General features: G+C 38.0%; 1 protein-coding gene across 1 annotated transcript; it reads right to left on the reverse strand.

Annotated features, from left to right (window-relative positions):
• Window positions 1-2,821: 2,821 nt before the first annotated feature.
• LOC119998416 (glucan endo-1,3-beta-glucosidase 2-like) lies at window positions 2,822-5,848 on the reverse strand. The gene is made up of 4 exons (XM_038845744.1): window positions 5,489-5,848; window positions 3,520-4,773; window positions 3,371-3,398; window positions 2,822-3,209 (listed from the first exon to the last, which is right to left on the reverse strand). The coding sequence occupies exons 1-4, from the start codon at window positions 5,544-5,546 to the stop codon at window positions 3,056-3,058; spliced, it is 1,494 nt and encodes a 497-aa protein (XP_038701672.1). The 5' UTR covers window positions 5,547-5,848; the 3' UTR covers window positions 2,822-3,055.
• Between the last annotated feature and the right edge of the window lie 6,759 nt (window positions 5,849-12,607).

Consider the following 12,607-nt stretch of genomic DNA (forward strand, 5'->3'; position numbering starts at 1 on the left):
CTTCTCCTTCTCTTGACTCATCATCTACTCCTAGTGCACCATCTCTTGTTCCATTTGATCAGGTCTATATTAGACGCTCGTCTGCTCCTGCCCCTCCACCAACGTCTTCTCCGGAATCAGGTACTTCCCTTTCTCCTGTTTCTGTTCCTCGTTACCCTACTCGTGATCGTCATCCCCCTTCCCGTTTTGGATTTACGAGTAGTACTGACCATCCCATTGCCAAGTATTTGTCTTATCATTGTTTTTCAGATTCCTATAAGACCTTTCTTGGCAAGCTTGACTCCGATTTGATCCCACGCTCTGTCCACTCCGCTCTCCAGAATCCTAAGTGGGTCTCTGCTATGGAAGCAGAGATGGATGCCCTACAACGTAATCATACTTGGGACCTTGTTGATCTTCCTTCTGGTGAGAGCACTGTTGGTTGTACGTGGGTGTTCACTATCAAGTATCGGGTTGATGGTTCGGTAGATCGCTATAAGGCTCGTCTTGTGGCCAAAGGCTTCACTCAGATTCCCGGCAAAGACTTTGGAGCCACGTTTGCTCCCGTTGCGAAACTTACTACAGTTCGTCTCCTTGTTTCTCTTGCTGCTACATACTCTTGGCCTCTGCATCTGATGGATGTTAAAAATGTGTTCCTCAATGGGGACCTTTCCGAGACTATCTACATGGATCCTCTACCAAGTTTTCACGGCCAGGGGGAGTATTCGGGGAAAGTATGTCATCTCCGGAAATCTCTTTATGGCCTTAAGTAGTCTCCTCGGGCATGGTTCGGCCGCTTTAGTGAAGTTGTGCTTGCTATGGGGTTTGTTCAGTGTCACTCGGATCACACATGTTTCATTCGTCGTCAGTCTCAGGGCCAGTGCACTATTATCTCAGTCTATGTTGATGATATCCTTATTACTGGAGATGACTCCCCAGGTATTGTTCAGGTAAAGGATGATCTACGAAAATCCTTCGATATTAAGGATTTAGGTCCCCTCTGATATTTTCTTGGCATTGAGGTTGCTCGTTCTCGCCGTGGCATATCTTTATCCCAGAGGAAATATGTTCTTAATCTTCTGGGGGATACGGGTATGCTTGACAAACACAAGACCATATATCACGTTTGCTGTTAGTGTTGTTAGTCAGTACATGCATTCTCCACGTACTTCCCATTTGGATGTTGTTTATCATATTCTTAGTTATCTCAAATCCTGCCCTAGTCTTGGATTATTCTATGCTTCTGGAGAGATGTCAGGTCCGCCATCCAGTCTCTCATGCTATATACCACACTGATGCTGATTATGCGGGTTCCATAAGTGACGGGCATTCTACCTCTGGCTTCTGTACTTTTCGGGGTAATCATCTTATCTCATGGAAAAGTAAGAAGCAAGCAGTTGTTTCTCGATCATCAGCTGAATCTGAATATCGTGCCATGGCTCAAGGTACATGCGAAATCATGTGGCTTCGTTCTCTCCTCAATGAACTGGGTATTTCTATAACAGACTCATCTTCTTTATTCTGTGATAACAAGTCTGCCATCATGCTATCATCCGACTCAGTTCTTCACGAAAGAACTAAGCATATAGAAGTTGACATCCATTTCATTCGGGAAAAAGTTTGGTCTGGCATTTATCACTCCTAGGTTTGTTCCTTCATCGGCTCAGACTGCGGACATGTTTACTAAACCAATAGGTCCTTCTTTACTTAAGTCATCTCTTGTCAAGCTGGGTCTCGTCAATCTCTTCGCACCAGCTTGAGGGGGAGTGTTGGAATTAGGAGAGAATATTACGTTTCTTGTAATTATGGGTTGTAAATATTCCCTTTAATTACATTGATTTAGTTTCCCTAAATTAGGGCTCTCAATGTAACTATATAATGTACAGGCTCACAACATGAATATACAACACAAATTATTCAATTCTTCTAAAACCACTTTAGCCATGGCTGTAATTATGGGTATCTACAAAACACTACCTCCAAGACCCTCCATTGAAAAAGTTGAAGCAGCCATGTCAGTTATCAAGACTGTCAAATCTGAAGAAGAGGCAAGGCTTGAGGAAATCTCTAAGCAAGAACCACCCAAAGATGTCCTGGAGGAGATGTTTTATGTGCTAAAAGAGGTGAAGAGGACTATGGTTTTTGTTTCAAAGCTTTGAACAGAAAAAAGAGGCCCTTCACCTGGTTGAAATTGACACATGCTTGAGATGTTTGATGGGTTGATACAAAGAATTTCTCTTTTGGTTTCTGTTGATGCCCATCAACCTATCTTCTGTGGAGAACCTAGGGAGGAAAGAGCAGGCCTTGAGGGATGGGGCCAGCTTTGGAAGGTGAAGGTGGAGAGGAATTTGTCGACGGTGGAGGATGGGTTGTAAGGTTAGGGTTTTTATTTTTATTTATTTATTTATTTTAATCTCAGCCGTTGGTAAGATTCAACAGCTGAAATTATCGGGTGTAGATGGGTAAATTTAGAAAAAAAACTGAAATTGGGGTGTACTCATAAATATTATATTTTAGGTTAGGGTTTATTTAAAATGGGGTGTGTTTAGTTAAGTAGGGAGTGTAAATAGTCCTCATCTTGTTTGTTGCTTCCCTTCTATCCTTGCTAAATTCTCCCCGTAATTACAATAGAACAAGTCTACATTCATGAAATGTTGGGTATGCTACGGAGGTTTCTGTCCGGACAGGCCCTATTTCTGTCCGGACTGCTGGAGTTCATTTGAGGCAGAGCGGCCTTCCTGGACAGCCGCTCGAGGAAGGCACACATCCTGGAACATAAGATTTTGACTGCATTCAGACTTCGTGCATTTCTATCACATAATTCACCAAAAACAAGTACTGGAAGAAAGAAAGAAAGAATTATAGATTCCATTAGAAGAATAATGATCTAGCTGAAACAACAACGGTCCAAGCTCGGTTTGTTTTGTACAAAATTTAATGGATCACCTTCTCTATGCACCCGGTGACTATGCTGACCTTGTACAATGGACGATAAACTACTTTTCCCCCAACAAAATCTTTGAAAAATTGTTTGAACAGTTGCCAATAGAACTCAACATATGAGGATGATCTACAACTACAAGAAAACTAAGCTCCATAGTCCAACTGTGGCAAGCATTACGGGTGTAAAAGCTCCATGGTGAAGTTTCTGCGCAGCGGAATCAGAAATCGTCGAGTTCATAGATGGCGCTGTGATATTGGAGATGGTGCCATTTATACTTCTCCCAAGGCTGCATGAGCAAGAAAATTGTGCGTCAATGCCAGAGAATGTAAATTTTAATCATTTTCCCATCGATACTCGGTTTATCGTAAGGTGAAATGGTGAGTTGAAGGAATCATATATTAATACAAATTATAAGAAGTGAGGCATTCAGCTAAACAGAGTTTTTACCTTCCTGGGAAGACACATGAACCATGACCTGGACAATTGAAACAAAAAGGGATTTACTAACTCTTAGTAATGTACCTTATGCAGAAGAAACTAAGACTGGCATAAAAATTGACAAGTAGGAAATATGATGATAGTAAGTGTGATCTTACTTGGATTGGTGGTAGTGACTGCTGCAACTCCATTAAAGTCACATGTCCCAGGAGCCTTCCCCATCTGATGATAGTAAGTGTCGAAAGCATAGGTAGCATGTGCAATCATACTGTCTGGTTCATAGCATGGTTCTCCCTGCGATAAAACCGAACAATCAACCTTGCCAGCTCCACATGCCCAGTCTAAAGCAGCCTGCAACATCTTAGGATCGGAGCCTTCCTTTGCAATACAATAAGTTTGGTTATTGGTATCATTTGCCAACATGGATCCTGACCCTGCCAGGTGCAAGATGTATACAGGCTCCCCATTCGCGTTAAATAAACCCCAGTTCTTCTCTGAGACTGGACCTGGCTTCGTATCCTCGTTATAAAGTTCATATATGTAAGTACTAACAGCAATTCCAGGGTGTTTTGGAGTTCCGGTTTTGTTCAGCACATGCCTAATCAAATTGCTGTTGTAAGTGTTGGCATTATCCAAAGTTGCATCAGGCTCATTAGAGTCACCCTTTGATGGCCAGCCCGATTCAGTCACTACGATGGGAATATTAGTGAAGTTCAAGAATGCCATGGCAAAGTATGCAGCATCAACCATGGCATCGAACACATTGGAATAGTGGACAAGGGTGTTAGCATCAACTGCTTCTTTGTTTGAAGGGAGAGACTTGAAGAGTGCATAGTCTAATGGAATTACACCATTTGATTGCATGTAGTCATAGTAAGGGTATATATTGAGCATGAGATAGGAACCTGTGGACTGCAAAAAGTTAAGCATCGGAATCAAAACTGGATTCAATGAGCGGTTAAAGAAGGCTTGGGAAGGAGGGAAAGAATCAAGAATAATAGAGGTAGAAAGGGGCGTTGAAACTTTGATTTGGCGATCTAGATTGGATGCCACCAAGGCTGAGTGAATGAACTTCAGGGCATTCACAAGCACTGGTGCAGCATTCGGGAGGCCAGTTAAGACTTCAGACCCTACGCATATTGCAGTGATGTTGGTCGCAGGGTAATGAGCTACAACATTATGGGAGACCCAATTTGCTGCAGTTGAATTTGATTGACCAATCCCAAGGAGTTGTTCATTGGGAAGAGACACCATGACTCGAATGCCAGTATTCGCTAGTGCAACAAGCATGCCCTGGTCAGCATTATACAGACGGACATGTCGGATCTGCTGGGCTTTAAGTAGAGCCACTACTTGAGTTGGGTGTGGCATGTCTGAAAGGTCTGTTCCTATATTCACACCAACAAAGGAATCTGCAGGACAGAAATCAACCGTGTTGTAAACTTCACAGTAAAAAGAGGGATCAAATCATGTTAGCAATAACATTTCAAGAATGTGATAAAACATCAAATCAAATTGCCAAGGCAATTTAAAATGAGCAGAACCTCTAATCATTGTCCTTTTGAAATATCAAGACAAGAATCCAGTCTACTTGATGACATGAAGATGTTGAGTTATAAATTATTAGAGAATGGTGGCCCAACCCCAATCAATGACCAAATATAACTAGCAATGAAGCAATCAAAGTCTATCTACCACCCCAATAAATTTCTACCAAGGACTATTTTTTCTTCCATTCTATCATTCTTTAATACCTAAGTTAAAGATCAAACCTACTAAAACCTGAAATGGAAGCAAAAGGAACACTAAAATTCTGAAATAGTTCACAAAAATAGAATCTCTCTTAGCGAAGCAAAGCTTCACTTTTCTTTACAGAACCAGAATACATAACACTATCCCAAGGCTACTAATTAATCAAGATAACTTCAGGAAAAAAAAAACTTTGTGATGGCAGAAGCAAGTAGTCAGCCCAATAGAACACATGTAGACAAAGTGAAACCAGAGCCAGCATTGCAAAATAGAATATCAGAAAACCCACAAGAAAAAAAAAACCCCAGATAGGAAACTCAAAATCACATCAAAGCAAGCAAAAAAAACAAGAAGAAAAACTGAAAGAAAGTGGCTCACCTTCATCAGCTGTAACAGCAGAAACTCCTAAAAGAATAAGTAGAAGCAACAAAGCCATAAATTTACTCTTCCCCAAACACTTCTACTCTCCAGATAAGCTAGCCCGGGCAGTGAAGAGGGAGGGAGAGTATGAATGAATGTGAAAATGGCACGCAGAGACAGAGGGAGGTCCCAAGAAAAGCAAGAGTTGGGGCAAGATGTGGAAGAAAATTTTGGAGGGGAGAGAGAGAGTGCTTGGTTTAATGACGAGGAAACATTGTCAGAGAATGGACGGCCGCGATATCATCTGCATTGGTTCAATAACCTTTTTTCCTGTCAACAAACCCAATGCCACTTTTGTCTTGTTCTCTTCTCTGTGGTTCATTTGCTCGGTCATTCAGGCTTTTATAGGTGATTGCCTGATTGGTGCTCTTGTAAGTCTTGTATGGCAAATTTTGCGACCGTTTCTTTGCTAAAAGAGACAACATGTTGTGGACGCCCACAAGCCCAAATGGTCTCAACGGTCATATTTTATCGTACTCTTTTTTTCATCATTCTTATGAGCAAGGCTTTTTTTGTCATTTACTTCGTTAGTTTCTATTCCCAACTTTTTTCCATCTTTTTAATTCAAGTTTTTTTAGTTTTTTTTTTCATTGATCAAGTGATATTTTCACTATCTACGTTATCAATGAAGAGGTAGATGTTGGGAAATGTGCCCCGGATCTATCTTAACAGATAATATCACTTATCACACGACAATAGAGAATTGAAACTGAGAATATAAACACAATCAACACAAAAATATATGTGAACAAAATCTCTGAGACTGGAGGAAAATGAAGGACTTAAGCCACACAAGAGAGGGGTGAATTGTTAAATACCTATTAGAAATCCTCTTTAGTAAAGTCGTGGCACAAAACACAACACGCACAAATATATTGCAAATAATGACTGAAAATAATATATAATATGTTTAAGTCAATATGACATTTGCAAGTATTATATATATATAGGATTTCTCACATAAGTAAGAGTACACGGTCAATATAAATCAATTACAATTGATATATATATATATATATAAGTCTACAGTACGGAAAAAGCAACAGGAAAAAGCAAAATAGTGAAAGTCACAGCAAAAGTAGGTTAAAACAAAAGTAGTGAAAGCTACAGCAAAAGTAGATTAAAACAAAAGTAAAAACATTTTGTCATGCTCTCTCCCTCTATATAAGGAGAAGACATGTAGTTTAGAAGAGAGCCTTTGGAACACACCTCACAACTCTCTCTTAAAAAACCTCCCTCTTCTGAAGTCTCTTAGGAAGCTCCCGCAGTAGGTTAGTTTCTTAAAACTGCTTTCATATATGCTTGCATACATATATGTTTGCACAAGTCTGCAGACAGATATCATAGATATCTAAAACATCTGTGTAAGTATTAAATTATGCAACAGACAGATATCATAGATATCACAAGTCGTCTGTAAATTTCAATTTATGCATCAAACAAACACATATATGTTATACATAGATGCAAATTAATACAAGTTGTTGGCTGGTTTAACCGCCTTCATTTAAATTATTTATGATTATCAATTAATTGGCCGGTTCTACCGCCTCAATGCTTTAAATTATTTATGCTTCTGCATTTAAATATCTGCTCATACCTCCACCGGATGGTTTAACCGCCAAAATGGTTTTAAACGTTTTTTGATTTTGTTTATTATTATTTTGTTTATTGTTAGAATTAGATATATATATATATATGGACAAAATAAATCTTAAACAAATATATGTATATGAAATGAGAAATCAATGAATACTCTCTAGCATGTAATCTTGAACCTAATATAAATATTTGATACACTAAGTAACACACGGGTATAATTCAATTAGTGTGTACTACAAATCAGACTTTGAATAATAATATGTAAACATGTAGCTTAAATATGAAATGCTTAGAAGTGTTTTAAGTTTGTTTGAAATCAATGCCTTAAACATCACAGAATTATGACAAGTACGTATACGACAGCAAACAAGCAAGTATAGTGCAATAAAAGAAATATAAAGAGTAGAGTTAAGAGAAATGCAAACAGTGATTTATAGTGGTTCGGCGACTTCATCAAGTCCTCCTACATCCACTCCCTAAGCACCCTTGCTTAGGAGTTCAATCCACTATGAAAACGGTGATTTTCTAGAGTTCACCACCGAAACTAAGAGGTTTTCACAAGTTCACCCTCCTAACTATTACACACGTGGTTTTAAATCTAAACCACAAAACTTCCTAACAACTTACAAGGGTTCCCTCAAAAGGGTTACACGGTTTAAGTACAAATGTTTCTCTCAAACAGATAGTGTTTAGGAGATAGGAACTCTCAATCTTTTGTAAAGCTCACAAGTAGGATAACTTATATGAAAGTGTAGGAGCTATAGAAAAGCACTTGTAAATACTAGTATACTCACGGGTAGGAGAAATTAAAATCACAGAGTATACTTGCTTGTAAGAGAATGAGAGAATTAAAAGAGTAGTGATAGTGCACGGCTTTTTAATATGGTTGCAAAGTGTTCTCCTTTTTTGTCTTGATGCACGGCCAGCTTAATATACTAGAGATTAGGACTTGTCAAAGGCTTCAATCATGTCTTGAATTCTTTGATTTGATGCACTTGTTTAACCCCCGATTTTCTCTTCAAAATAGACAATGTAATCTCTCATTTATTTGATAGAAAATCTTCTCCATGAAATCAGGAATTAGTCTTGTGTAATCTTCATGATATATGAAAACTAGAACACTTCCTTTGAATGAGATATATGGCCGACTATAGTTGCATGATTCCCTTCTTTTGTGACTTTGAATTATGGCTCCATAATACCTTGAGAATTAACTAGAGATATTCAGCTCTCTTAATATGACTTAGAAAGATCTGCTCAAGGTCAGCTCTAGGTCAGCTCTTGATAAAAGAAAATTTGTTGTTGATTCTCTCTTTAGACTTGTAAATCAAAATCAGCACTTAAGACATCATCATTGGCACGAAAATTATCTCATCTTTATCATGAAAATCTCCTTGATTCTCCTCTTGCGACTAATGCGGAAGGCTCGCATGATCAATGAGAAAATCAATTGTTGTTGTAAACAAAATCAGCACTCATCAATATGGAAACTCCTCTTGGCATCCTTCTTCATTCTTGGAAATTAGTTCTCTCTTCATATGGTAAGATAATCAACCTTAAATGACAAAAGTCTTCTCTCCACATTCCAATCTTAGCTTCCACGATTCTAGGTCTTGTAAAGATGGAAACTTATTCTTTTCACAATAGAGAAATCTTTGCCAAACATGTAAGGAAATAAATCATCTCGTATAATCTCCAAAAGTCTTCTTCTCTTCTCCATTCGAAATTCAAATGACTAGGAGATTTTTTTTTTGAATCTTGGTTGCATATAAGGAAAGTGAACTTCCTCCTTTAATCTCCAAAAACGCTTCAAATCAAAAGTCTTCTTTTGGCAATCTTAACTTCAAATGTTGCTGAATAAAATTGATCTCTAATTGAAACTTGATCAACTTCTCTTCAATAAATGTAACTTATCTTCAACTTAGCCAACTTGGCACTTTCCATAACTAGGTAAAACTTTTCAATTTTAGAACAACCTCTTCTAGTGGATTTAGCAAGGTGCTTAGGTATTTCTTAGCACGTCCTAGGTCTTCCAAGACCATTCTTGGACTACCGAAAAAACACATATAAAAGCTGAACCTGAAATGATCTCAAAAAATGCTTGTAAGCTTGTTTGAGCTTCATGCTTGAAACATAGGTTAGTCACGTTCAAATAATCCAACTTTTAGTATGGAACACATAATCACATTTATATGAATGTCCATGTGAAGTTTCAGTTCAAACAATCAACCTTGCACATAGAGCATTATAAGCATTTAGCAAATCAATCGTTGAATCAAATGTAATCATAGTTGAAACATTAAACATGTATTTTGGCAAGCAACTACCAAATCATGCTTTCCCACATTTTAAGACATATTCAGGTCAATCATGCTCACACACATTTTGGCACATAATCATCAAAAACACACTGTTGACCTAGACACCAAGTCTTAGTCCAACAGAAAAAAACCACGGCGTTGTCAAAAGAATACCAAGAGAAAATCCACTATATAACAAATAGTTACAACTACACACTCAATTCTCTCTCACAGCTTGAACCCAATTAAACCCCAAGAGATCGCCGCAAAGTTATCCCTTTTCATCTCTCTCAATTGCCTCTCTAAACCTAGAAAAAAAAATTAATTAGCAAGGTTGCAAAAATCGCTAGTCGGTTGCTAGGCGGTACACGGGGACTAGGGATTAATATGATTAATCGAATTAATCATTTTGATTTTTTTAATTATATATATATATATATGCAATACATATCATATATAAATGTGTAATAAACACAATATAAATGAAAAAAATCATCCAAACTCAAAAAATCATCATAATTAAAAATCCATTCAAATTCAATAGTACACAAAAATTACAAAAACAAAAGGAGCATAACATATCATATTATCATCCAAATTCAAGGCTTCAAGCATCACTCATCAATCATCATTCTCAAAAATATCATCCTGCTCCTCCACTAGAGGCACATCTCTTTCTTCATCGAACTCAAAGTCACATCCATCATCTTCTTCGGATGACTCCTCCGACACAAACTCTTCCTCATCAATTTCTCTTATATTCTTAGTGCTCCTTCTAGGTTGAACCGTTTCATCCACTCCCACCGCTTGATCAAGTACCTCCCATGTTGCTTCGGTCACGGGATCAACAACATTCTTGTCATCAACACCATCAACCAATCAATGTTGAGATTTACTACAATCATCTGCTTGAAGGACATCTTTATCATTACTCACTCTTTCCTTCTTATAGAGATGTTTTGCATTGAATTGAATATACACCAAGTTGTTCAATCTTTCTGAATCAAGTCTATTCCTCTTTTTAGTGTGCACCTACAAGATAAGCGGTTGCCAATTAAATTTAAAAAATACCAAAAACAATCATAAGCAAAATTGTAAAAGTCGCTTACCCCTTCGAATGTACTCCAATTCCTCTCACAACCAGATGAACTTGTGGTCAATGAGAGAATCCTAATTGTCATCTTCTTCAAGTTTGGTGTACTACCACCATAGTTACTCCACCACCCGGCTAACATTCATTATGATAAAAAAATATTAATCAATTCCCATTTATGAGAAAAAAATGATCTAGGAGTTTAGGAGTTAAGACTTATCGGGATTGAACTCATTGACACTTTTACTTTCATAAGCAAAAATGACTTGTTTTCTTCCAAACATTCCCTCCAAGCCCTAGGAACTCCTTCAATCTCTGACTGATACCACTCTAACCTTGCCATTCAAGCTCAAAAACGGGAAGGAAGAACACTGGTTGTGCCGTTGTGTTGCAAAAATGGGGTATGGGGAGGAAGCACTGGTTCTGTCGCGAAAATGGGGAGGAAGACTCGATTTTAAGGCTGCATTTTGTATAACAAATCCATCCGAAACGACGTCGTTTTGGATGGAAAAATTCAAAAAAAATGCCTAGTCAGGGCTTTATTGGGTCACCAATTAAGTGACCCGATTACAGGTTGGGCGTAGCGGCCAGTGGCGACTACTCATAGCCCGATTTTACAACAATGATAATTAGGTTACAACCCTAGAAAACAAGCCCATTATTTATAATAAACAGCAAGTCTTCAAGCTTTCTCGAGGAAGGCTGTTTAGTAAGGGTATCTAGAAAGGCTCCTCTGCTGCTTCACATAACCGAGCGTCTGGACGGCTAAACCCCCGTCCCGATTGTAACTCTAGAAAATGCTAAACCAGCAACAGACCTCGCCTCTACACATGATTAGACCCAATCCTAAATTTATTGATCAAACCTAAAAACCTCCACCTTGATAAATAAAACTCCATAACATTCGCTATAACACTGTCTTCAGTGGCAGTCACAACTCTCTACACTGAGAATCGTCCTCCATAGTTTTCGCTATACCATTGTCTTCACTGATAGTCACAACATTATACACCGAGAATAATCCTCCATAGCTTTTTCTATAACATTATCTTTACCGACAATCATACTCCACCATAAGAAGTATACCCACTCAGAGCTTTACCATTCCAAGATTTTCTTTTTTCGATAGATGTTGAAAAGCTTGCTGAAATTTATGGTGCAACTCCATGCTTGACTTTTTATGAGAGTTACTCAGCCCCTCGACATATCTTTCCATCAAACACCCTACATAACTGTCAAGCCAATGCATGTGTCCAAACCTGTAGACCCGCTGACACTAACCCATCCTCTCTCATGACAAACTAGAAATCAATCAACATGTCGAAAGGATAACCAGTCTCTTATGTAGAAAATATATTTACTATCAACGATAATATCAACATCTCCATCAATTGATTTTGAGCTTTTTAATGTTGAAAAAATTATATTTGTATTTTTATTAGTTTTACGAATTGAACGATATATTATTTTATTTCAAATAAAAATCAAATTCAACTTGAAAAGAGCATGACAATTCTGGATCGTTGAATACAAACTAAAAACATTGCATATACATATTTGTCATGTGAATTTGATTTTTGTTTTAAACAAAAATATATTGTTGGATTCCTAAAATATCAAAATACAAATGGTACTAAGTCTTGATTACAGTTTCCAAAACAATTGTCTTTTTTTTTGAAAATTAAAATAGGTGTGAAAATTCATTTGAGTGGTTGTTTTAAGAGATTTGTTTTGTAAAATTGAAAATAATTTTCTGTTTTCAAAAACCAAAAATACTTTTTGATGTTTTGTAAAACTTTGGAGAGGGTCCAGCGGCAATTTTACGAATAAGATGAACTTTCCTCCTTCTCTCTTCTCCTCTCCTCTCTCTCCCAACGTTGCACCATCTCCCCCACATCACATCGCCATCCGACCATTGATCCGGGGCTCCAGGCCACCGAAATGAAGCTCTGGACTTCCACTATCCATTTTCGATCAAGCCCAGCCATCAACAGTCACTGTGGTCGTCGAAAATTCCTTCGCAAGGCCACGACCACTGTAGCTTCAAATGCCCGATTTGGACGTTAGAGGAGTCATCAACTG

Source organism: Tripterygium wilfordii, chromosome 5 (assembly GCF_013401445.1).
Source record: "Tripterygium wilfordii isolate XIE 37 chromosome 5, ASM1340144v1, whole genome shotgun sequence".
Taxonomy (NCBI): domain Eukaryota; kingdom Viridiplantae; phylum Streptophyta; class Magnoliopsida; order Celastrales; family Celastraceae; genus Tripterygium; species Tripterygium wilfordii.

Bases quoted from the DNA above. Each gene is read 5' to 3' on its own strand.
- LOC119998416 (XM_038845744.1), bottom strand. From the start codon at position 5,546: ATGGCTTTGTTGCTTCTACTTATTCTTTTAGGAGTTTCTGCTGTTACA. The intron at 3,399-3,519 runs GTAAGATCACAC...TCAATTGTCCAG, and splicing joins AGTCACTACCACCAATCCAA to GTCATGGTTCATGTGTCTTC. The intron at 3,210-3,370 runs GTAAAAACTCTG...TTGCTCATGCAG, and splicing joins TCATGTGTCTTCCCAGGAAG to CCTTGGGAGAAGTATAAATG.